At 46.2% G+C, this 27,142-nt stretch overlaps 1 protein-coding gene across 1 annotated transcript in view; it reads left to right on the top strand.

Moving 5' to 3' along the window:
- Positions 1-26,524, top strand: part of si:cabz01090165.1 (uncharacterized protein LOC100333421 homolog) — a 134,980-nt gene extending 108,456 nt beyond the window's left edge. Inside the window, exons 3-6 of the mRNA XM_021587462.2 lie at positions 8,527-9,900; positions 13,964-14,612; positions 25,179-25,232; positions 25,467-26,524. Coding sequence (XP_021443137.1) covers positions 8,527-9,900; positions 13,964-14,522 — 1,933 coding nt within the window. The 3' untranslated portion in view covers positions 14,523-14,612; positions 25,179-25,232; positions 25,467-26,524. The remainder of the gene's footprint in view (positions 1-8,526; positions 9,901-13,963; positions 14,613-25,178; positions 25,233-25,466) is intronic.
- The last annotated feature ends 618 nt before the right edge of the window (positions 26,525-27,142 follow it).

Here is a 27,142-nt window from a genome sequence, read left to right on the forward strand (position 1 = left end):
AGTGGCTCAAACCTTTAGTAATGATTAACAAATACATGGCGACAGCTATCACAGCTGCAATGCATCACCAATAAATACCATGTCAAAATTAATAATAGGTTCATAAAATCTCCATGGACAACAAAAAAAAAAACACACAGGAATGGCAGGAGCTTTGGAGAATGCCTGTTACAGTAAAAATCAATTGGCCTGCCAGCACAGCAAGAACATTACCCTCCCCATCTCCTCTTTAAAGGCATCAGGCTGCAATTAGTCACAGTTTCTCTCCCCAGCTTTCCCTAGGAGGCCAGGTAATTAAGTCATGGAGGGGGGACCTTTATGACCCTCCCCAGCCAAACTCTACTGTAGTATTGACCAATCAGCTTGATCCTCTTGATCACTTTCCCTGTCGTTAGGAGATAGCATGCAAATGACTCTCCTGCTGAGGATGTCCAGATAACACAGCTGATTTGTGTCACAGGCTCTGGCTCATAATGGAGGGGGTTAATGGAAGGGGTGTGTGTGTGTGTGTGTGTGTGTGTGTGTGTGTGTGTGCCATGAGGGTTGTGTATGGACGTGAACCCCGCCCGCCCTTTGCATGCCAGCCAGGCAGGCAAGCAGAGGCATTCAGTGAGAGCGTTCGTTGGTTAAGCCAGGCTCAGTGACTTGTCTGCTCCGGTTGCTCCTGTAAGCCCCCGTGACAGCAGTCTGTGTCCCAGGGGGACGGGGAGAGAACACCGCGGGCTGCAGGCCCTTGTTGTTCAAGTGCAGCTGCCCTACTTACTCATATTTACAATGCTGATCACAGAGGTGATTGTACCCACACGCTGAGCCCAGGGATAGCGCTTTGCCTTTGTTTTTGTGGGCCGCTTGCCCTCTTTTCCATCAGGCACTGGGCGAGGGATGCTTTTAGGTCGGGGGGGGGGGGGGATTGGGTGGCACGAGCGATCTCTCCATCTCTCCCTTTCTCTTTGGAGGAGGGAAGATGCAGGGCTGTGGATGGCTAATACACCCTCAGACAAGATATATTGTGCTGAGAAGTGGAGTGGATGGTGGAGGTGTCTGCTTTCGCTCCACTCGTTTCATCTCACTCTCTTTTAGCTGTCTGCCTCCTTTTAGCTGTCTCTTTGTCTCTCTTTATCCCGCTCTCTTTCTTTCTCACTCACTCAGATTCTCTCTACCTTACTGCTCCTCTCTCCGGTTTTCATTTGTGCACACACACACACACACACACACACACACACACACACACGTGCACACACCATCCCTTCCTCTTCTTTGAGATTGCGTTGATTAGTGTTGATGAAAAAGGAAGCCCGTTTGAACAGCAGGATGTCCTCTAAACAGCTGTGGCTGTTAGATTGTCAGAACACTTCTATTAACTGTCAATCTTCCACCCACCACTCTACTCCATGTTCTGACAATCTCTCCTTTCTTATTTTCATTGAAATGGAAATCCCACTGTTAACAACAATGGCTGCGGGTGATGAGTCGCTGTACTCTGTATTCATACCCCATCCTCCCCTTTTAACCACCTTTTCATGTGCATCTTTATCAGTTAGCATGTATTACCAGCCCTCCTTACATAGTGAATTTTATTTTATTTAAAGGTCTCATGTCCTTTGTTTAACTAGACAAGTCAGAACAAATTCTTATTTACAATGACCCTAAGCTACCGGCCACCCAAGAAACACGCAGTAGAAACATGTCATGAACAGCTTGATCCTTACATAATGCAGTGATTGTAAGACAGCCATTTGACAGATTCCATACTGTATATTTACCCTTGACCGTATTAGTCTCTTATTAAATGCCTAACAGGGCAAGAGGTTACCCACTCTGCTCCCTCTGTCAAGCACTCAAGTATTCCTTCACTAAAATATTGATGGCTGCTCAATCCTGTGTGTTCCAGTGCTGGAGAATGGATTGAAACAATACGTACCATATGAGACTCACGTCTATCTTTGCTTGTCTCTGCCCAGACGTACTGAGCTGATACAGTTTTACAAAAAATGATGCCATCTTATGTAATTCACAAATAGCAACATCATTAAAGTATTGAAATCCCTTGAAAAAATGAAAACACTCATGTTAAGCTATTTTCCCACAAACAATACTTGTACTTACAATAAGAGCCAACCAGAGCATCAAGAGACTAAATAATGATGGATTCCATATACTATTAACAAACTACACGTGCTGTGCTACTGTGTGCATTTTTTAAGGACACTTACTGTAGATGCATGCAGCGACAGAATCGACTACACAACAAATTGGACAGTGTTACCTACTGTTGATTTTTCAATGCAACATTTCTAGTGTTGATTCAGGTGTTCTATTATCACTCATTGGTGTAAAAGAACCCCAGTGTTAAACCAAAACCACACCCATCTATCATATTTCCCAGCATGCTCTATTGTAGATAGATTTTTTTAGCATTGTTTGTTTCAATGTCTCAGTTTTTGCATGTACATTGATAGATTCATGCATCTTATGCAACTCAAATATAAATAACATTCATTTTTCTAAACTAATCTGATAGTTAGACTTATTGTACCCGTTACTGAATGGGTACAATTTTGATCCAGTTTTGATGATTTAGGTAGTCTCGTACCTTAGTCTTCCCATCCCGGCAGTCATTCTGAATGCAGGTTGCAGCTAGGTATGTACAGAGAAGGAGCTGGCACACTGGTGCACACGTGATACATTGTATCATTTCGTTTGACTGTGAGAACCACAAGTTCTTTCAAGTTTCGCACTGTAGGCTACGTTTTGAATGTTTGTATAAAAATGAAGTCTATACACTCTGAGAAAAAAATGTGATATTTTTCTACACAGAAACTTTGTGGTTCTTTGGAGGAGTTTAAATAACCTTACTAAAAAAGGTTATATATACACCCAGTGTAAAAAACACCATGACATCGACTGACCAGTTGAATCCATGTGACGGCTACTATACGATCCCTTATTGATGTCACTCGTAAAATTCACTTCAATCAGTGAAGGGGAGGAGACGGGTTAAAGAAGGAGTTTTAAGATGGAGACAATTGAGACATGGATTGTGTATGTGTGCAATTCAGAATGTGAATTGGCAAGACAAAATATTTAAGTGCCTATGAACGGGGTATGGTAGTAGGTGCCAGGCGCACCGGTTTGTGTCAAGAACTGCAACGCTGCTGGGCTTTTCACTCTCAACAGTATCCCGTACATATCAAGAATGGTCCACCACCCAAAGGACATCCAGCCAACTTAACACAAAGGTGAGAGGTAGTAGAGTCAACATGGGCCAGCATCCCTGTGGAACGCTTTGGACACCGTGCCCCGACAAATTGAGGTGGTTCTGAGGGCAAAAACGGGTGCAACTCAATAATAGGAAGGTTTAGGGTTCCTAATGTTTTGTACACTCAGTGAATATACCCAGTAAAGGAGTGAGAATGGAGCAGAGGACACATTTTGTTGTTCACTGTAACTAATGGACAAAGGATATTGTATTGTATTGTAAAGAAGTCAGCCAGACCCTCCCTGGCCACACGTGCATATTTCTAATCTATTTTTGCATATAATGACAAACTAGGCCCTCAAAATAAGGCTTTATCTATTGTGTTAACAACATTCATTTTAATGGTAACCTACTGTATTCGCTTAGGATCCCACTTGGTGAAGGCCACGCGATTGAAAAAAGGATGAATGCAACAACCATGTCTCTGTCACTAACAAATAGTCATGGGTGGTAACTCTAATATTCACTCAAAAGGCACTCTGGGAAATATGCAAATAAGGCTTTACACTAAGCAGTGTGTTCATTTAAGTGTGAACCTGTATAGACACCGGACCAGCATTAAATTTAACACGCTCAGTGTTGATTTAACACCGAAGAATGTGCTGTGTAGGTACTGTATGTAAATTGCACTTGACTACTCATCGATATGAATGCCATGACTCAATCATACTTTACTGTTAAGTCGAGTACCTAGGCCTCAGTTGAAGCTTCTGCAGGGAGGACGGATCATAATAATGGCTGGAATGGAGTCAACGGAATGGTCTCAAACACATCAAACACGTGGTTTCCATGTGGTTGATTCCACTCCATTGACTCCATTCCAACCATTATTATTAGCCCCCTCAGGAACCTCCACTGATAGGCCTCTATAGCTAATGCGCCTGCATGAAATAGTCCACCACTGACATGCATTGACATCGGTACCTTTTCCCATTGCGTTTTTTCTTAGTTAGTTGTCAAGAGGTAATGGCTCTCTCTCCGGGGGTGCTGTTACTTCTCATCCTCCCTATAATGGAGAGCAGGGAGCTCAGCCCTGCCTGGGCGTGTCACTGAGACACCGCACTGTCTTTTTCTCTGCCTCTGATATCTGGCTCGCCTTAGCAGAGCAGAGAGCAGCTCTCCTATCTCAGTCCCTACTGATATACCACCTGTGTGGCTCGATATCTCCCCCACCTGGCAGAGAGCCGTAACTACACATCCAAGTTTTCTCCACCTTCTCCCACCTCCTCTTCCCCGCTTGAAAGTCCATCTCTTTCATACCCCTGCAGTTAGAGCATTGATATTCAGAGTGGGTTCCCTGGCAGTGGGAAATAATTACGTTCATGCATTTCTATGTAAACGTTATGAGAATGGAATGGTGTGCACAAACAATAAACAAAGGATCTCGTAACAGATATCCATTAGCTATTCTGGAGCATTTCTGAATATGTACATAAAGGATTGCCTTGTGAAATTCTATTTGAGTGTGTGTTATAGACAGATGGGGTGTCATAATGGTTTGAAGTGGTGGGGTGTGGTAGAATGAAGTGCGGTGTCAAGGGAGCAGCATTGATATCTTCTCTTTCTGTAGCCTCCACAGATATCCCCGTTATCTTGGCGAACCTGCAACTAATTCACATCATGACATTCTGACTAAACTGTAGTAAAGCGTGCATGTTTTCATATCCAAGCACACCTTTAGGGAACAGGTCTGGGAATGGACTAGGTACAGTGCATTCGGAAAGTATTCAGAACCCTTACCTTTTTCCACATTTTGTTACGTTACATCCTTATTCTAAAATGGATTAAATACATTTTTCCTCGTCAATCTACACACAATACCCCATAATGACAAAATGAAAACAGGTTTTTTGAATTTTTAGCAAATGTATTTAAAAATGAAAAACAGAAATACCTTGAGAGGAGCTGCAGAGAAGAATGTCAGAAACTCCCCAAACACAGGTGTGCCAAGCTTGCAGCGTCATACCCAAGAAGACTTGAGGCTGTAATCGCTGCCAAAGGTGCTTCAATGAAGTACTGAGTAAAGGGTCTGATTACTTAGGTAATTGTGATATTTACGGAGGGTTTTAATATACAGTACCAGTCGTTCAAGGGTTTTTCTTTATTTTTTACTATTTTCTACATTGTAGTATTATAGTGAAGACATCAACACTATTAAATAACAAATATGGAGTCATGTAGTAACCATAAAGTGCTCAACATATACAAATATTTTGTTTTAATTGAGATTCTTCAAAGTAGCCACCCTTTGCCTTGATGACAGCTTTTCACACACTCTTGGCATTCTCTCAACCAGCTTCATCTGGAATGCTTTTCTAACAGTCGTGAAGGAGTCCCCACACATGCTGAGCACTTGTTGGCTGCTTTTCCTTCACTCTACACTCCAACTCGTCCCAAACCATCTCAATTGGGTTGAGGTCGGGTGATTGTGGAGGCCAGGGCATCTGATGCAGCACTCCAATCACTCTCCTCCTTGGCCAAATAGTGTGTTAGATCATTGTCCTGTTGAAAAACAATGATTGTGGAACTAAGTGTAAATCAGATGGGATGGCGTATAACTGCAGAATGCTGTGGTGGCCATGCTGGTTAAGTGTGCCTTGATTTCTAAATAAATCACTGATAGTGTCACCAGCAAGCATCCACACACCATCACACCTCCTCCTCCATGCTTCACAATGGGAACCACACATGCGGAGATCATCCATTCAGCTACCTTTAGTATCACAAAGACATGGCGGTTGGAACCAAAAATCTCAAATGTGGACACATCAGACCAAAGCACAACTTTCCCAGGTCTCATGTCCATTGCTCGTGTTTCTTGGCCCGGGCAAGTCTCTTTCTCTTATTGGTGTCCTTTAGTAGTGGTTTATTTGTAAAAATTCGACCATGAAGGCCTGATTCACATAGTCTCCTCTGAGCAGTTGATGTTGAGATGTGTCTGTTACTTGAACTCTGTGAAGCATTTATTTGGGCTGCAATCTGAGGTGCAGTTAGCTCTAATGGTAACTCTGGGTCTTCCTTTCCTGTGTCGTTCCTCATGAGAGCCAGTTTCATCATAGCGCTTGATGGCTGATGTAACTGCACTTGAAGAAACTTCCAAAGTTCTTGACATTTTCCGGATTGAATGACCTTCATGTGTTAAAGTAATGATGAACTGTCATTCCTCTTTGCTTATTTGAGCTGTTCTTGACATAATTTGGACTTGGTCTTTTACCAAATAAGGCTATCTTCTGTATACCATCCCTACCTTGTCACAACACAACTGATTGGCTCAAGCGCATTTAGAAGGAAATAAATTCCACAAATGAACTTTTAACAAGGCACACCTGTTTTAATTGAAATGCATTCCAGGTGACTACCTCATGAAGCTGGTTGACAGAATGCCAAGAGTGTTGTAACGTTCGCCTTCCTCCTCTTCTGAGGAGGAGTAGCAAGGATCGGAGGACCAATGCGCAGCGTGGTACGTGATGAGTTTATTTAAACACAGAACACTGAAACGAAACAGTCCTGTCTGGTGACATACAAAGACAGAAAACAATCACCCACCAAACACAGGTGGGAAAAGGCTACCTAAGTATGATTCTCAATCAGAGACAACTAATGACACCTGCCTCTGATTGAGAACCATACCAGGCCAAATGCAAAACACAACATAGAAAAACGAATATAGACAACCCACCCCAACTCACGCCCTGACCAACCGAAAACAAAGACATAACAAAAGAACTAAGGTCAGACCGTGACAGTACCACTCCGGCCGCAAAACCTGAACCTATAGGGGAGGGTCTGGGTGGGTGTCTGTCTGCGGTGGCGGCTCTGGCGCGGGACGTGTACCCCACTCCACCATAGTCTTTCCCCGCCTCTTAACCCACCTCCGTGGCGCCATTCGAGCGGCGACCCTCGCCGCCGACCTTGGACTGGGAATCCTAGCAACGGGTCCCGAATGGACGGGAGATTCCGGCAGCTCAGGACAGGCGGGCGGCTCCGGCAGCTCAGGACAGGCGGGCGGCTCCGGCAGCTCAGGACAGGCGGGCGGCTCCGGCATCTCAGGACAGGCGGGCGGCTCCGGCAGCTCAGGACAGGCGGGAGACTCTGGCAGCGCTGGACAGGCGGGAGCACCTGTAGGGTGGAGACTGAGAGACAGCCTGGAGCGGGGGGCAGCCACCGGAGGCCTGGTGCGTGGAGGAGACACCGGATAGACCGGACTCTGGAGGCGCACTGGAGGTCTCGAGCACCGAACCTGCACGACCCTACCTGGCTGGATACTCCCCGTAGCCAGGCCAGTGCGGCGAGGTGGAATAGACAGCACTGGGCTGTGCTGGCGAACCGGGGACACCATGCGTAGGGCTGGAACCATGTACCCCGGCCCAAAGAGACGCACTGGAGACCAGATGCGCTGCGCCGGCTTCATGACACCTGGCTCGATTCCCACTCTAGCCCGGCTGATACGAGGAGCTGCGATGTAATGCACCGGGCTATGCCTGCGCACCGGGGACACCGTGCGCCTCACGGCATAACACGGTGCCTGCCCGGTCCACCTCTCTCCACGGTAAGCACGGGGAGTTGGCGCAGGTCACCTGCCTCTGATTGAACCTTACCAGGCCAAACGCAAAACACAACATAGAAAAACAAACATAGACAACCCCAACTCATGCCCTGACCAACCTAAAACAAAGACATAACAAAAGAACTAAGGTCAGAACGTGACAAGTGTGCAAAGCTGTCATCAATGCAAAGGGTGGCTACTTTGAAGACACTTTTTTGGTTACTACATGACTCCATATGTTTTATTTAATTGTTTTGATGTCTTCGCCATTAATCTAAAATGTATAAAATAGTAAAAATAAAGAAAAACCCTTGAATGAGAAGGTGTGTCCAAACATTTGACTGATGTTTTTTGATTTTGACTGTGTTCATTTTAATTTTTTTTTTTTGTCATAATGGGCTATTGTGTGTAGATTGATGAGAACAATATAATCCATTTTAATAAAAGCTGTAATGCAACAAAATTTGTAATGAACTGTATCTATTCTTGAAAAAATCTGCCTTATTTAAATAGATTCTCTGTTTTAAGGTCCCTGATAAAAATGTAAGCATTTCATTTTAGAAATTTTATATTTACAGCTATCAGCTTAAAGGTTCTTTCTATCCATCCCAAAACAACAAATACAATGATAACAATGTTGTTGTTTTCATTGTATTTGTTCTTTTTTCAATGCTGTTTTCATTGTTGTTGTATGCTAATAGCCTTTCCCCTTGTCTTCCAGGAGCCTAGCCATGGAGCGCCTGCTCCTGTGCCTGGCCCTCCTCGCTGCGCCCGTCGTCACCATGCTGTGCCCCAAGCGCTGCACCTGCCAGAACCTCATGCCCTCCTATACTGTTCTCTGCGCCAAGACAGGCCTGCTCTTCGTGCCGCCAAACATTGACCGGCAGACTGCCGAGCTGCGCCTCATGGACAACTTCATCACCACCCTTCGTCACCGTGACTTTGCCAACATGAGCAGCCTCATCCACCTGACGCTGTCGCGCAATACCATTAGCCAGATCAAGCCGTATGCCTTCGCCGACCTGCAGGACCTGCACGCCCTGCACCTGGACGCCAACCGTCTCACCATGCTGGACGACACCCACTTCCAGGGCCTGGTCAACCTCAGGCACATGATCCTGGCCAACAACCAGCTGCACAGCATCTCAGAGGGGGCCTTCCAGGACTTCCTGGAGACCCTAGAAGACCTGGACCTGTCCTACAACAACCTGGTGAACATTCCCTGGGAGACCATTGGCCTGCTGGCCAGTGTCAACACCCTCAGTCTGGACCACAACCTCATAGAGATGGTCCCCGAGGGCATCTTCTCCAACCTGCACAAGCTGGCGCGTCTAGACATGACCTCCAACAAGCTGAAGAAAATCCCTCCAGATCCCCTGTTCCTGAGGATCCCAGTGTACGCTAAGCTGAAAGGTTCTCCACTCACATCCCTGGTGCTGAGCTTCGGTGGGAACCCGCTGCACTGTAACTGTGAGCTAGTGTGGCTGAGGAGGCTGACCAGGGAAGACGACCTGGAGACCTGCGCCTCCCCCCGAGAGCTCGCCGGCAAGTATTTCTGGACCATCCGTGAGGAGGAGTTTGTGTGCGAGCCACCCATGATCACGCGGCACACCTCCAAGATGTTTGTGATGGAGGGTCAGGAGGTGAGCCTGCGCTGTAAGTCAGTGGGCGACCCAGAACCTTCCACGCATTGGGTCAGCCCCGAGGGGAAGCTGATTGGGAACACGTCCCGCACCCTCTGCTATGAGAACGGCTCGTTGGACATCCTCACCACCACTGTGAAGGACTCTGGGAAGTTCACATGCATCGCATCCAACGCCGCCGGTGAGGCCACGGCGCCCGTGGAGCTGGTGGTTAACCCCTCGCCACACTTTGACCCCAAGCTGGAGCCCGAACCTGGCCCCTCTGACATCCCCACATCCATCAAGTCCAACGCCAGCGGGGGCCACGCCCGCACTGACCATCAGAGAGTCAGTGTGTCAGAGCTGAGCTCGACCTCGGTCACCATCCGATGGCCCCCTCAGGACCACATTCCGGGGGTCCGTATGTACCAGATCCAGTACAACAGCTCCTCCGATGACATCCTCATATACAGGTGAGCTGGGAACCACATGCTTTTACAAAAATATCATATAAGATGATCTCTATGGGGGGGTGGTTAATGTTATCCCTATAAAGCCAACTGGTATCTTTGTGTGGAAGGCGGTCTTCACGTGTGGCATTGCATACTGTGGGTCTCTTGTTGTTCTTCGACAGTTCATGAGCCTCCAAATTGATCCCCATAAACAGCCTGGTTTAGAGAGGCACTGAATCACGTTGATAATGAATGTAGTCATCGCTAAAGAAGTCACAGAGAGAACTGCAGAAACACTAGAACATGATGCCCACAGGGAAAACGACAAAGAAGTTCTGTAGAAAATGTGTTGGAATGACTCAATGTGCAGACATCTATTGCCACACCAACCTATGTAGCATTACTGTGCAGTAGCCATTAGCTATAATATGTCTGGCAGTGAAGAGCCTATAAGAAGAGAACTTGTTGCCATCAATCATCTCCATAGAACTGAGATGGAGATGCAGTTCAATATTGACCTTTCTGATATCAGATTCAGAGGTTTTATTAGGTGGGTTGACTCCCAAGTATCAAAGGCCAAGCATTCAATGGCACAATGGACTGAAGGTTGCAATGCCTCACTCTTACTGTAATGACTCACTCGTACTGTAAGTGTCATGGAAGAGTTTTGAAAAGTGTTGAGTTTGGCTTTTGTAATTCAGTATTGTTCCTATCAGAAATAACAATATACTGTCCAGACTTTTAAGTGATTGTGATTATTTGTAAGCCGTGGACAATAGAGGTTTTAACTTCAGTGAGAGAAAATATTAAATATTTTCTATAGCACCCAAAGGAATCCCAGTGCAGAGTTAAACTGATGTAAACACATTACCCCAATGAAGTGCAATCCGTTCCAGAAGGCAGTGTTTGATAACTGCTTTTGAATGAGGCACAGTTGTGTTGAACTCTTCACCCCAACTTTAGGAATGAAAATAATCTGTTCTTATGGGAACAGTGGTTTCTGAGCCTCCTCCATTTCATAGATTTCAGAGAATGACTGTTGCAGAGAGCATAAAACACCTGAAACATCCCGATTTACACAGAGAAGAAAGGGGGGTCACTCCCACAGTCACTCCCACAGCCCTCTGTTTGTCTCTGCTAAGAATCAAGTGGAACATTAACAGAAAAAAAAGAATTCTCTCCTCAAAGTGAAAACCAGAGAAATCGGCGGCCATTAAATTCCCCCAGAGTCGGCTGCGAACCCCTTTCTTCTCCTAGGGCAATATTCTCCTCTTGAGCTTTCAAAGATTTCTTTAAATTCGCTGTTCAGTGGCTCATTATTTTTTATAGGAGGTGCAGTAGAAAACATCCCCATGAGTGTTGCAGCACCAGCTAATGTTATTAAAGATATTTAGAAGTGAGAGTACTGTACAACATTAGAAGTCTTAAGGGGAGAGGGGGGGGTTTCCTACCCCACGGCAAAAATAGCCAGCGAGCTCAGATCCATTCACCTCTCTGTTGAAGCACTTCACGGCACTCACAGAGTGGATTATTCCACAAGCCTATAATGGACGGACGGAGAGATTCGTTAAAAGACAGAAATTAATCTATTGATTTGATTTTTATATTACACCACGGCCCTCTTCAACATTGCACTGTGGCGTGATTCTCCGTTGAAGCAGCCCTGTTAGTACCTAATTAACTTCCGGCCTTTCCCTGAGGATGGATGAAGACAAAAAAGACACATGGGAGAAGCAATTTGCTGTTAATTATGCAAAAAAGCACATGGAGGCCTTTGGTTTATGGCACTGCAAAGTAATCGGAATCCGTTTTCTTAATCAATTAGGCACACATGAGTCCAGCTCTGTGTGGACTGACGGTTGTGTGGAATTTGGGAGGTCAGAGATGGAGGGAGTGGGTAATGAAGGGACGCGGTGGCTGAGGACAGCTAATATCCTCTCAGACACATTAACATTGTGCTGAAAACAGGAGAGGATTGTGACGGGATCAGCTTTCCTCAGTCTCTTTCTTCTTTCATACATCAAGTCGACTGCACTCTCTATTTTCTCTTCCTTTCGTTCCCTCTCTCTGTCCATCTTTTGACTCCAGATATCCCTACCTAATTGCCTTTATGTTTGTATGGCCTCTTCGGAGACAGTCTTACATGAGAGGATGAGAACTATCCTATGTTAAAGCCATTTTAGGCAGCATGTGGTTTCAGCACACACTCACATCCATGATCAGACACGCGCGCGCAAGAGTAAACACGCACACACACACACCACACACACACACACACACACACACACACACACACACACACACACACACACACACACACACACACACACACACACACACACACACACACACACACACACACACACACACACACACTCCTTCATGTCCCCCTAACCCCTCCTGGCCCCCTGCCTGTAGCATCCATATTCCCATCTCTAATGTGATAGACTGGTGACAGGAGTTATGGCAAGGTCAGGTCTGACTACATCAGTGAGAGCTCCCGCTACTCTCTCACCATCCCCACCACCTCCTCCCCATTGCATGCAGAGGACCCAGCCTTCTCCTCCATGTCCCTCAAAGCCCCACCAGAGGATATGGATGTCGACACATCTGAAGATACAGTATATTGGGGCCTATTATTTTTTGAACCGGGCGACCTCCCTTTTTATACCTAGACTGCATGCTAGGCTGAGGACTAACGAAATGGCCAGACCCTTCTGTGGGCGGCTAGTGACCTCCACTCATCCAGAACATCCACTAATGATGAGCGTATATGCTCCGGGGCGTGCAGAACAACATCAAGACAATTCCCCCTAATTAGTGAGATTCCACCTACCTTAGTAGTTTGATCTTCTCGTTTCCTTTCTTTCGTTCAAGGAAACGTTCACGGAATTGAAAACGTACATTTAGCATTTTGATCCTTTAGCATACGCTCTTATCCAGAGCGATTTACAGTATGGAGAGTTCATACGTTTTTCTGTTCACATCAAATCTAATGTTATTCTTCACATGCCTCGTAAAAACAGCAGGCGGAGACTAACAGTGAAATGCTTACTTACCCAACAATGTAGAGAGAGATAAAATAGAAAGTAATAACACGCAGCAATACAAGTAACGTCACAAAGCTTTTACTTCATAGTTATACACCAGACCATAATATGACACTAACTTTATGGGTGGCAGAGAATACAGTGGATAAACAGGGTGGCAAGAGCGTAGTAACGGTAGTACGTCAGTTTAATGGACACAGCAGGTGTAACCTGTGGATAAGGCAGGGCAGAGCAGGGTACTCTGAGACAGTACGAATCCCGCCGTGTGAGCGTAGAGGTTGGCCCCGCTGGCGCCTGCGTTTAGAGGAGAAATGTTTAATGCACACACTGTCACCCACGCTGTCACCCCTTGGGCATGTCGCGCTTTGGAATTCCGCTCCATGTTTCGTCACCTCGGAGCCCCCGGGCCCCTATGTCCCTGTTGATAAATGGAGCAGTTTGGCACGCTAGCCACCGGGGTAGCAGCAGACACACACACATGCAGGAACGTGCTCAGACACACACACACACACACATGCAGGAACGTGCTCAGACACACACATACACACTCACACACCTTAGCCAATGTGTGGTCTAGTGTTTGTAAGACAGAAAGTAAACCTGACAATGGAGAGTGCAGAATGAGAGGAGAGCATGAAAGTGTGTGGTCAGGGTAGTAAAGGTTAAACGTAATCTCCAGGTACTGAAAGTAAAGGTTGTTGAGTTCACTGCCTTCATACAAGCTTTCAGTTTTCGGATTACTGCTAGAATGTTCACTCTGTCAATAACATTGTTCACTCTGAGGTTGTCTGTTCTCTCTCTCTCTCTCTCTCTCTCTCTCTCTCTCTCTCTCTCTCTCTCTCTCTCTCTCTCTCTCTCTCTCTCTCTCTCTCTCTCTCTCTCTCTCTCTCTCTCTCTCTCTCTCTCTCTCTCTCTCTCTCTCTCTCTCTCTCTCTCTCTCTCTCTCTCTCTCTCTCTCTCTCTCTCTCTCTCTCTCTCTCTCTCTCTCTCTCTCTCTCACTCTCTCTCTCACTCTCTCTCGCTCTCTCTCTCAGGATGATCCCTGCGTCTCATAAGTTCTTCCTACTCAGTGACTTGGCCACTCAACGGGATTATGACCTGTGTGTGCTGGCGGTGTACGACGATGGCGTCACGGCCCTAACCGGCACCCGCCTGGTGGGCTGCGTGGCTTTCACCACAGAGCGCGAGTATCGTCAGTGCCGCTCCCTCCACGACCAATTCCTGGGCGGAACCATGATCATCGTGATCGGCGGTATCATAGTGGCGTCCGTGCTTGTCTTCATCTTCATCCTCCTCATGAAATACAAGCTGCACAGCAACCATTACAAGCAGAAGGCGGCACATGTCAGCAACGTGTGCTCTCAGACCAACGGAGGCCAGGCGGCGGGCGGGGGAGGCCCTCCCATCCCCCCTTCCTCCTCAGGCTCGGCTAATAAGCCCATGCCTCCTGGCCCAGTGGACAGGGTAGGGCACGAGGGACCCCATCAGGCCTCGGAAGGGGGCTTCGGAGGGCCCTTGAAAGGGACCACCGTAGTGGACTTGAACCCAGACTACGGGAAGTCAGTGAAGGACCAGGATGCTATATCACAATAACACAGGATCTGGGACTTCCCCACCCCACCCCCTTTTTATTTCCTGGTGCTGGGGTCCCTCTGCCTTACCAAGGATTATCTCGTGTCCAAGGTGGGTGATTCCTGTCAGACAAGTCTGGGCAAGTGCTCAGGGCTCATCTGTATTCATTAACAATTCTGCAGACTGCTTCTGTAAGAGCTTACAGATGTGTGTAGTTTACAGATTGTGTGTGTGTGTGTGTGTGTGTGTGTGTGTGTGTGTGTGTGTGTGTGTGTGTGTGTGTGTTTTGTGTGTACATGCTGTGTTCCTATAAGTCTAGGTGCATCTGCATGCAGTGTCTATTTCGAGGGGCTTGTCTTGACAAAGTGCAGTACTTTTGCTGTATAGTATTTTCCTCTTTAAATGAAGCGTAGTAAATAGTACAGTGAACTAGTCCTATTGAGCTTCAGCGATGACTGCAGGCAGGCTTTGCTCGTGCCCCACGCCAAGTCCCCAGGACTGATGGGAATAGGCAATCATCATAAAATCACACAGCACATAAAGGACGGCAAGCTGTGCTTACTCGCTCCACGTCCCCCCTCTCTCTACTTCCTTCCTCTCTCCCTCGCTGCCCGATGGGATTTCCCTCCCCCCCCACACACACACACACACACAAACCAATCATAGCTGACTTCGCTGGCCCTGAGATGTTTGTTGTAAGTTTAATATCCGCAGTATAGCACAATCTCCTCTACATCTGCGCTCTCCAAATACAAATGAACTGAGCTGGGCCCGGGACAGCTCTGTGGCTTTTTAAACACTGTCATCGGTGTCTCTGCCGCCCACCAACATCATCCCGCATATTAGCACACTCAGTGTACTAACGAGGGTTTGAAGTCATCTTTGGGGCTTCCTAAGGCATTTGTGTTATTCTGATTCGTTTTTGGAGGGCAAGCTACAGGCTATGTCACTAGCAGCTGGAAGTTACTTTTAAACAAGGGTCAGAACCTTGTTAGGTTAGAAAAGGCAAATGGCAGCCACATGCGTAATAGCGACCCCTATGGGTATGTTCAGGTATTCCCTTGGTAATGTTAACCTAAGCCAGCGGTTCCAAAACTAGGGGTCGCGACCCCATGTGGGGTGGCATGATATGAAAATTGGGTTGCAGGAGAATTTCAAAAAGTCCAGAGAAAAAAATAATACAGTAGTATGTATAACCTTTTTATGTCATATATATTTGTGTATGACAAAAAAAGGTTATACATGATATTATAATGTATTCTGAGAAAAAATAATAGTATCTTTGTATCTCAAAATCATTGTAATGTGGTTAACCTTAAAAATCTAAATGAAAATTATTCAAATCTAAAAGATTCAAACAGAGAGCGCCCTCAGATCATGGGAAAAGGCCGCACTTGACCGTTGCACTTGAATCATTCCCACGGGGAACGGCTAGGCCTGCTACGCTATGAAACCACACACGACTGCAGAGACCTTGATACTGCCGGCCGCAATTGATATGGTGACAACAATGTGTGGGACTCACATCAATACCTTTGTCAGATAACACTGTTAAACAAAGAGGAAACTCAAGACTGAACGACTCAAAAACTCCCCAGCTGATGCTCTCCAAAAGGACGTTAGCTGTGAGGGCCGAGATGCTCAAGCATTGACTTTTGTTCACTATACACGTCGGGCGATGCTATTCACAGGACATGGTGTTGTGTCTCGCGATTTCCGAGAATGAAACTGCATAGGGGATGTTCAGTGTGCTGCATGGCTATAATTGACAAAAAAACATATTCCATATGGGATCGAATTCTGGGTTTTTGTACAGATGGGGCTCTATCTGTCCCGGGGCGGAGGACAAGCCTCTGCACTCTAGTTCTGAATGTGTCTCCCTCTGCCATATGGATGCATTGTATGATACACCGAGAGCAACTGGGGGCAAAGAAGCTGAGCAGAGAACTCGGAGATATACTGCAACAGGTAACTTCGATTGGAAACTATATCAAACCGCATCCACTGCGTGCACACCTGTTCGCAAAACTATGTGGAAATATGGGACCAGAGCATGACAATGTTCTATTTCACACCGAGGCTTGGTGGTTATCGAGGGGGAGTGTTGGAGAGATTTTTCCCATTGAGAGAGGAAATGTTGTCATTCACAATGGATGTAAAAAAAATAAAAAAAACAGACTTGGTTGACTTTCTGAGTAATGAAAAGAAATATAACAGAAACAGCATCAGTAAGGTGTCCCACACGAGCGATGACTGCTCACCTCCCAATGCTTGGAAGAGCACTTTAGGATGGACCGACTTCCCAATCCATTTAACTGTGATCCTGGCTCAGTTGACAGTCCAAAGCTGATCGAGCTGTCATGCTGCAGACAACGCATTCACAGTTCAATACAGAGGAGTTTTGGTTCCTGACTCAAAGGGAATAACCTACCGTCTCCCTCTGAGTATTAGTGCGAAGTTCATAACAACTGGGAACTCGGAAATCTCAGACTTCCGACGTCAGTGCATTCTAGACAACTGGGAACTCGGAAATCTCAGACTTCTGACGTCAGTGCATTCTAGACAACTGGGAACTCGTAAGGAAACAAGCTCCAGGTGGGGAAAAATCATTTTGAACGCTTATCCAACTCGGAATTCCAACTCGGGAGCTCGGGCTTTATTCTAGAGCTCTGACTTTCCGACCTAAAGATCACTGATGTCATGATTTGACCTCTTATTTTTCAAAGTTCCCATATGCTTTGAAAGTGCTCTGTAACCCATGGTAGGCTACCCTTCACCAGCTCATGTCTGTGTGAAGCTGGATTCAGTGCGCTCTTCTGCATTCAAACCAAATATCGATCCAGGTTGGATGACAGCAGAGATGAGGTGCGCACTGTCGACCCCGCCCCCTGACTTTAAGAAGCTCCAATGCGACATGCATCCAGCACACCTACCTCATTAGTGGTGGTGAGATAAGAGACATTATGTCAGACTAATTTGCAATTGACTGTCATATAGCCCCACATTAAAATAATGTGATGGTGAGTTGAGAAGACAATCAGAAATACTGTTTTTAAGTTAACTGTCATAGCCCCAAATAAAAAAGTGAACATTGGCTGTTAATTACATGCTTTTTTTCACATGGGTGGGGTCGTGAAAATGTTCAGGTATTAAAATGGGGTCAGGGCCGAAAAAAGTTTGGGAACCCCTGACCTAAGCTAAGAGATTATCAACCTTACGATCATTGACCTCATGTAATAGCTTGCCAATTGAGTCATCAACTGCTGCAGCAGTGAAGCAATCCATGCAGCTCTCATTTGGGATGAGTTGTTTTTGTTGTTGAGCAGTTTATGAGTCCTGGTTGCATTACATATCCATTTAGTAGGAAGAGCTATTTTTGTCTCAGATGACCGAGTGATTAGACCCTGTCGATCATAGTCTTCTTCAAGAAGACAGTTTAGTTGGCTCAATGAATGGCTGCGTGTTTATAGCTGTGGGCAGCAGCAGGCAGTGTTCTCTCTCTGTGACAGGCCTGGATGAGGCAGATGAGGTAGTATTCTTCCTCAGCCTCCGTGCTCAGCGTTTAGCTGTGAAATACCTGCAGTGTCTGTGCATCCATAATTCATCTAGGAGCATCAGACAGCCAGCGAGGAGATGACAGATCACTCCCAGGAGGCCCTGTGTTTCTCACAGCGACACAATGAGGCTGACAGAGTTACTGGCGACAGGAGGAAAGGAGGGGGTGGAGAGCGAGAGAGAGAGAGAGAGAGAGAGAGAGAGAGAGAGACTAGAGAGAGGGAGAGAGAGAGGGAGACTGGAGAGCAGAGAGAGAGACTGGAGAGCAGAGAGAGAGACTGGAGAGAGAGACTGGGGAGCAGAGAGACTGGAGAGAGAGACTAGAGAGAGAGGGAGAGAGAGAGAGAGAGACTGGAGAGCAGAGACAAGTTTAAGAGGAAACAAGTTTAAGAGTCAATGAGAACAAAGACAATGGTAGAGAGATTGATAAGAGAAGATGTGGTGTACAGAGAGAGAAAGACATGGAGGGGTTGAAAGAGAGAGTGAGAGAAAGAGGTAGGGATGGAGAAGAGATTGAAAGGACTGCAGAAATAGAGAAAGAGAAAGACTTGACTTTGTCTTTCATTTAAAACTCACCCGCACCCTTAAAAATAAAAAAATTAAAAAATATCCTGTACTGCATACATTTACCATACTCACCTTTCTATCTACCACATGATACAAACCAACATCACAATTCCCACTACTACAACCGTATATCCAAAACATCATTCCCAGCTATACAGACTGCCCCTCCAACACACCATATCTCCTCAAACATCTCTACACATTATCATTTTATAGACCATCCCATTAAACAATGGTAAAGAGTTTGTTATCTCTCCACCTTTGACCCTGTTCCTCCTTGTTAGCCAAATAGCTAACTTTGCCTGAGCAAACAGAAAATTCAACAAAACACATTTGGCTTTCTCCTTACTCGAATACCTGTATCCCATTATAAACATCCCAACAGTAAAAACCACCCCCAACCTCTCACACAGACATTCCAACAGAGACATTAAAGGCATTAACCTGGTGCACACAGAAAACACATGAATCACAGTTACTTTCATTTTACAGAAAAGACACCCCTGCCCGATTCCCGGTTCAACCTGTGCCAACCAGCTGTTTGTGGCCAGGGCTCCATGAAGAACCCTCCACTGGAGGTCCCCTGACCTCCTTGGTACCCACCATATTCTCAGCCCCACATACCCCCTGCCACTGATGTGCCTTCACTCCTGTTAGGCTTCTAATGTTCCTAACCTTAACGCAGAGGTTGTAGAGGGCTTTACCTCCCACATCCTCAAACTCCCCCAGGCTCAGAGTGTTAAAATCTAACAAGTCCTCCTGACCCCCTTGCCAGTCTCTGCTGTTACCTGCAGTGGTGGAAACATTGGTGGCCCCTCTCCCTTTGGCCGCTCAAATATCCCCCTTACCGGCTCAGACAGTGCCTCCTGGACCTCCTCCAGGAATCTCTCCAGCAGCCTAAGAGACGTTATTCCTGTTTGTTGTGCCAAGACTTCCGGGGTTTTCCACCCCTCCTCTCCCAGCAGTCTCAGGTCACCCAGCCTTTGTAAACCCCCTGCCATCAGTTGCCTCTGCAGGGTGGCCGACTGAACCGATCTCAGAGGGATGGCTGGGTTGTGGAATATAGGCTCCTCCCACACCCATAGCTCAGGCTCCACACCCCCTTCTCCAGCTTCATGAGGAACAGATGCCGGTCCAACCCTAATCCACCAGCTCTCCTCAGCAGCACGCATGCTGGCTCCCTCCAGCCAACATCAGCATGGTACAGCAGTCTCTGCACCGCCTTTAGCCTGAATGCAGCCATCCTGCTCTCCAGTTCCACCAGGCCCTGTCCTCCTTCGTGAGCGGTCATGTACAACACTGCTGCCTTCAGCCAGTGATGGCCCGACCAGAAGAAGTCCACCAGCTTGCGTTGCAGGTCTGCGAGCAGACCGGCAGGGGGATTGAGGACAGCCAGTTTATGCCACAGGGAAGATGCCACCAGGTTGTTAATTATCAGCACCCTCCCTCTATATGACACTTGGGACAGGAGCCACCTCCACCTGGCCAGTCTTGACACCACTGCCTGTGAAAGCCCCTCTCAGTTCTTCCTTACCCACTTCTCTGAGCCCAGGTACACCCTCAACACTTTAAGCCCTTCACAACCCTACTGCAAACCCCCTGGAAGCAGAGGAGGAGCCCTATCCCCCCATGCCCCACATAACAGAGCTTTGCTCTTGCCCCAGTTTACCTTAGCTGATGAAGCTCCCTCGTACACCTTCAGACTCATCTCTAGTGCCTGCATATCCTGATCATCCCTGACCATCACAGAACCATCATCTGCATATGCTGACACTGCTATGCCTGTCACCACATCCATTCCTGTCCAGCACACTCCCTGCAGTCTCCTGCAAAACAGTCCTAAAAAAGGCTCAATGGCTAGTGTGTATAACTGCCCAGATAGAGGGCATCCTTGTCTAATGCCCTGCCTCACCCAGACTGGCCTACTGAGCCCCCCTCCCACCTTGACCATACATGACGCCCCAGCATACAACATCTTCACACAGGTCAAAAAACTCTTCCCAAACCCAAACACAGACATCACATTAAACAGATACTCATGGTCCACTCTATCAAAAGCCTTCTCTTGATCTAAAGAGACCAGTCCAAAGTTCACATTAGAACCTCTCGACAAGTCCGACATGTCCCTAATTAAGAACAAGTTGTCCATGATTGACCGTCCCGGTGCACAATATGTTTGGTCCTTATGTACTATCGAGTCCAAATGGGACTTCAGTCTGTTAGAGAGGACTTTGGCAAATATCTTGTAGTCCGCACAGAGTAATGCCACAGGCCTCCAGTTCTTAAGTTCACACAAGTCCCCTTTTTTGGGCAGAAGAGTCAGAGCCGCCCGACGGCAGCTCATCGGCAACTCTCCTACTCCGACGCATTCACGCAACACGCAAAAGAAATCCTGTCCAATTATTCCCCAGAATTTTTTATAAAACTCCACTGGGAGTCCATCGACCCCCGGTGCACGACCGGCGGACATCTGGGTTACGGCCTCTGCCAGTTCATGGGACAACAGAGGAATGTCCCTTTCATCCCTCTGTGCCAGAGAGAGATTAGGGAGTCCTGCGAACAAGACTTGAGCACACATAGGATCACACACTTCTGCCCTATACAATTCAGTATGAAACTCCACAGTCCGCTCCCGCATCTCACCTGCCCATCAGACAGTCATAGACAATGCATACCCTTGGCTTCACCACTCTGTCAATCCAAACCAATGAAGAAGGGAGCATCCATCTCCTTGAGCATGGAGAACCTAGCTCTTACAAGTGCTCCCTTTGTTTTAACCTGGAAAAAACTGCCCAGGTCGCTACATAATTCAGCTAAATTAGCCTGGAGGCCTACATTGCCTTGCCCCACCATCTCTACCTCCCCCAATACTCTCATAGCCTCTGAGGATGATAGAGCTGTGTACTGTTGACAGAAAAGCCAAATTTGGACTTTCCCCACATCCCACCATTGACTCAGAGACTCATACTCCTCTCTTCGCTGACCCCACCTTTCCCAAAAGGTCTGGAAACCTGAGCAAAAAGGGGCATCTTGTAAGAGCTTTACATTGAACTTCCAATAAGATGCCTGCCGGGGCCCTGGTGAGAGACAGCCGAGCCATGGTTATGTGATGATCCGAAAACCCCACCAGGAGAATGGTAGCGCCCAGCAGCCTATTGCTCCGATTCCTAGACATGTAAAACCGATCAAGTAGGGCGGCACTCACCCTAGCACAAAAAACCTTCACCCATGTATACTGTCTTGTGTTTGGATGTTTAGTTCTGCAAACATCCACTAGGTCGAACTGATTAAGGATGTCCCTTAACACTCCCACTGAATGAGGCTCTTCCCCATTTCTGTCTTTTGTAAAATCCATTGTACAGTTCCAGTCCCCTCCGACCACCAGCTTCTCCTCAGGCGCTACCTGTGAGAGTTCCTGTCTAAGACTCCCAAATAGAACCCCTCTTTCTCTCCCTGTGTAAGGCGCATACACATTTATAAAGACAAAACCCATGTTGTTAATTTCTGCTTTAACAACAAGCAGCCTACCTTTACACACCTCCTTTGAGGAGCAACGTTTTACAGACAGCCCCGGTGCAAAAAGGACTGCCACCCCTGCACTAAGATTTGTCCCATGGCTCAACACACTTGCCCCTTTCCACCAGAGCCCCCAATCGACTTCATTCAACACATCACTATGTGTCTCCTGCAGAAACAACACCTGTACTTTTTTTTGTTTTACATATTCACCCAACTCACTCCTCTTTCCCGCATCTCTGGCACCATTTATATTGAGCGAGCCTACCCGAAGAGTCTCCATAAGAAGTGGGAGAAAAGCCAGCAGAGAAAGAGACCAATAGCAAAGCACAAAAATCCCCAGTGTCAGAAAGAAAATATGCATCTAAACAGTGTCAAAAGGTAAACCTTTACGCACTGTTGTGACCCACTTCCTCAACCTAAAACGTTTCCTGGGTGAGAGGACACCATGGCCCTCATTTTTCATAGCATGTTGTACTGATCTTACAAACTTTCTAGGATCAGAAAAAAAAGCCTCAAGATTAACTTTTTTCCCCTTAGTCTCATTCAGGAACCTTGGCAATTCTCTCAACGTGTACTTAGACCCCTCTGCTTGACTGGCTGTCAGCTCCGGGCCCATTGAAGAGGAGTCTGAAAAAAATAACTCCTCATCCTCTTCCTCAGACTCACTTTCCTCCTCATCTCCCAACCTGACTACCTGCCCTTCCTCTCTGGTCAGGGCATCACCCACAGCAACAGGCAAAATGTCCATGGTGCCTTTGTCCACACCCTTTTTCCTTTTCCGCTTGACAACCTCCTCCTCCCCCTTATCTCTTACACTTCCCCACTATACTCTCCTCATCCACTAGAATAACCTGACTAGGCCCAGCATCATCTACACCACCCTCCATAGCATAACTAGGCCTAGCCTCAGCTACCCCACCATCTCCAGCCTGACTAGACCCAGCCTCTGCTTCCCCACCATCTCTAGCCTGACTAGGCCCAGCCTCATCTACACCACCTTCCCTGGCATGACTAGGCCCAGCTTCTGCTGTCTGCATCTCTTTACCCCCTGCACTTTGACCTCAATTTCCCCCACTGGCGCTTCTACCCTAACCTTGTCTACAGGCTTTATGTGGGCACGCAAAGCTCTTATGCCCCAAATCCCCACACTCAAAACACCGTAGACTATCTGTGCTGGCAAACCCTGCATAGAGCCCCTCCCCGTGCCTCACTATAAAATGCACATTTAGTTGTTGCCCATTGTTGTTCAGAAACGTAAACACTTGCCTCCGGAACGAAACAACGTGCTTAACGGCATCTGCCTGAAAGCCTGCTGACAGTACACGAAAACCGCCAGCAAACTTACCAAAACGACTCAGCTCTTTCATGATTTGGTCATCCATAATAAACGGAGGCAAATGTGCAACTACCATGATTTGGTCATCCATAATAAACGGAGGCAAATGTGCAACTACCACTCTTGTTGAAGGGGTAGAGAGAGGTGAAATTGACACCAACACATCCCTTACAAATATTCCGCTAGCAATTAGCCTACCAACCAAATTAGCCCTTATCATGAACACAACCACAGCTTTGTTCATTCTAGAAGCAGAGTGTATAAATTCAGCTCCTACCTGTTCACCGACTGCGAGCAGAACCTCCTCCACCTTAACTCCATTCTCAGGAACACACCTGAATCCATGCCGTATGGATAGCATCTCCTCCACGCTAGGATGAGAAGCCATCGCGCACACCACACCTTCCAAACCCCAGGAAAGTTACTCTGTCCTCTTCCACCCTAACTTTGAAAAAACTGTGGATACCGCTAAAACAAATTTTGCATTAACCCTGCACCATAGAAAATAGCATGTAAAGAAAATAATCAAACTCCAAAAAACTCCCAGCATGCACTGCAAGAGAGAGAAAGAGAGAGAGACAGTAAATCTGACAGTAAATCTCAGTAAGACAAAAATAATGGTGTTCCAAAAAAGGTCCACAAATACAAATTGCATCTAGACACAGTTGCCCTAGAGCACACAAAACACTATACATACCTTGGCCTAAACATCAGCGCCACAGGTAACTTCCACAAAGCTGTGAATGATCTGAGAGACAAGGCAAGAAGGGCCTTCTATGCCGTCAAAAGGAACATCAAATTTGAAATACCAATTAGGATCTGGCTACAAATACTTGAATCAGTTATAGAACCCTTTGCCCTTTATGGTTGTGAGGTCTGGGGTCTGCTCACGAACCAGAATTATACAAAATGATCCTCTGTGTACAACGTAAAACACCAAATAATGCATGCAGTGGAGAATTAGGCCGATACCCGCTAATTATCAGAATCCAGAAAAGAGCCATTCAATTCCACAACCAAGTGATTCCCAAACCTTCCATAACAAAGCCATCACCTACAGAGAGATTAACCTGCAGAGGAGTCCCATAAGATAAGCAAGCTGGTCCTGGGGCTCTGTTCACAAACACTAACAGACCCCACACTGGAAAGAATTAACCAAAAAACTGCGCAAACTATAATGAGTACATAGTGGCAGAATACCTGACCACTGTGACTGACCCAAAATTAAGGAAAGCTTTGACTATGCAGAGACTCAGTGAGCATTGCTATTGAGAAAGGTCGACCTTATCCAAATCAGTCAGTGAACCAGCTTCTTAGATATGCTTCTTCATGGTCTTGGTCCGCTTTCATCACCTCATTTTCAACAAGACCTATGTGTAAGACACTGTCAAATACCTGTAGGTGTGTGTGGCCTGGGGTGGTGTAGTGGTTACTGCTGTTGCCTTCTGATCACACTGATATGCCAGGTCTGGCGTGGGTTTGAATCTGGCCTATGCCCTTCTAGAGCACCATCTTATTATCCTGTGTCTCTGTCTAAAAAAAAAGGAACTAGTAGGCGCAATCACGTAGCCAGATGTGATATTCATATCTACAGAATTGAACCCCCCCCGGGGTCAGGTAAGACATACGGGAACTTTCCAGGAATTCTTAGCTCAGGTGATGAGGTTCGTGCACTGATTCCTGTGTCCTGTCTCTTCCAGATTCGCACATCACCCATGCTCGTCTTCTGAGGTGGAGGGAGGGAGAATGGAAAGGTGAGTTTAGGGGCAGAGAGCCATACATTTCAATTCTATATGCAAGTTCTACATAGAGATGGTGAAGTTATGACGTTACGCATGTCTGATTTAAAGGGCAAATGAGAAGGGAAGAAGGGACACGTACAACACAAATAGTGTTTTCTTTCTATTGCGTTAGATTGTCTAGTAGACAATGAACAATCTGGGTTTAGGCAATTCCTTGGTGATGTTTACTTTAATTCTCTCCTCTAGGTAAAGTACCCCTGGTTCAAGGAAGTTGGAAAAACAAACTCACAAAAGAATACATATGAAGCCAAGAACAGCATTAGGAGTAGAGATGGGTGGATGCCATGGAATCGCTGTGTTCCGTCACTTATGCAATTCTACCTGGAACTGGGATGTAATCCAGCCCTGTGGAGTGGAGGGAAATTTATTCCAAAACCTGGGGCTTCTTTCACTGTGTGAGGAATGAGTTGACAACCCAGACGCCTCAAATTCCTTTCGGAATACTTTTTTGGGATTCTCATTGGAATTGCCTATTACAGAGGAACACCCTTGGATGGTTTTGATGAAATGTTGTGGGTTTCGTAATAAAGCTCCACTCTCCCTTAACGATCGGTCACATGCCAAAGGAATACAATAAGAGATGGCGATACAGTGTTTTGTCCCCCCCCCCCCCCCCCCCCCCGAGGGCCTTGGAAGTGTTAGCACCCATCGATGTCACGTCGATGCACCAATATCAAACGGTTGTTCGGTGATCTCTAGGGCACTTTATAATCTTTATAATCCTCTCTCTCTCTCTCCCTCTCTCTCTCTCACTCTCTCCCTCCGTCTATATGGACAAGTGAATAGTATACTCAACAATTATGAGATAAAATGCATCCATTTTGGATGACGGTGGAAAAAATATAATTATTTGGCCAAAAACATGGGCTCTCAAGATGAGGACAAAACAAAAACCTGGTTTGGTTTGATTACATGAACCTACAGCACAAGCAATGCCTTGTGGTTTGATGGTGAAATGGTGAGTTAAGTTTCATTCTGACACAAACTTTACAGAGAAGAAACTGACCTTATTGTATACCACTTGCCAATTGAAAAGATGGAACACGGATCAAATAGTCTTTTTCCCCTTACTGTTGACTGTGTATGTATTTGTATGTGAGATACACCTTCAATCTTCTCTGATTTGATACCCATATTTCCTTTGAATTATGAAGCAACAATAAGAAAAAAACGTGAGATGGAATTTTATGCTTTCATAGGTCAAATATGTGGATTTATAAAGAAATAAAATTATTTTTCTTGAAGATGTGCAGCAACATTACTCACACAATTTCTGAAAATAATCCTATTCATAGATTAATAATTGCATTTAGTGTCAAACTGGTTTTACTTTAAGAAAATGCATTAGAAGCAGTAGTTTCATCAGCTTTGTTGGTCAGTTTTCAACCAAACTGACCTTATGACAATGTAATGACAGTTACAGAAGTATGGTTTTGCCACTAAGGGTCGCCAGAGGCTTTCATGGTAACTTAACCAGTCCAGCTCAGCTCAGTTCAACTCAGACATAGATTAGTGTGGGAAAGATATTAGAGAAGCAACTGAGTAAGTAACAGGTCTATAGATGCTAGTGGTTATGTTATAGCCAGACACCTCTGAGGCCCTTCCACAGGCACTGTTGACGTGAATTTTTTATTTAAATTTGATTAACTCTAGGTCATACTTCTGCTTTCCAGTCTGTGGTCAGATGGTCCAACCATGTCATTGTTTAAAACTGCATTGCCATTGTGCTAGGCAAATGTCCATGGACAAACCATATACATAGAATACGTATTTTAGGGAAGCAAAAAGCATTAACAGGATTGACAACATTCATTGAGATTCATGTGTAATTTCTTATTAGCATATGTTTTACATAAGGGAGC

Source organism: Oncorhynchus mykiss, chromosome 27 (assembly GCF_013265735.2).
Source record: "Oncorhynchus mykiss isolate Arlee chromosome 27, USDA_OmykA_1.1, whole genome shotgun sequence".
Taxonomy (NCBI): domain Eukaryota; kingdom Metazoa; phylum Chordata; class Actinopteri; order Salmoniformes; family Salmonidae; genus Oncorhynchus; species Oncorhynchus mykiss.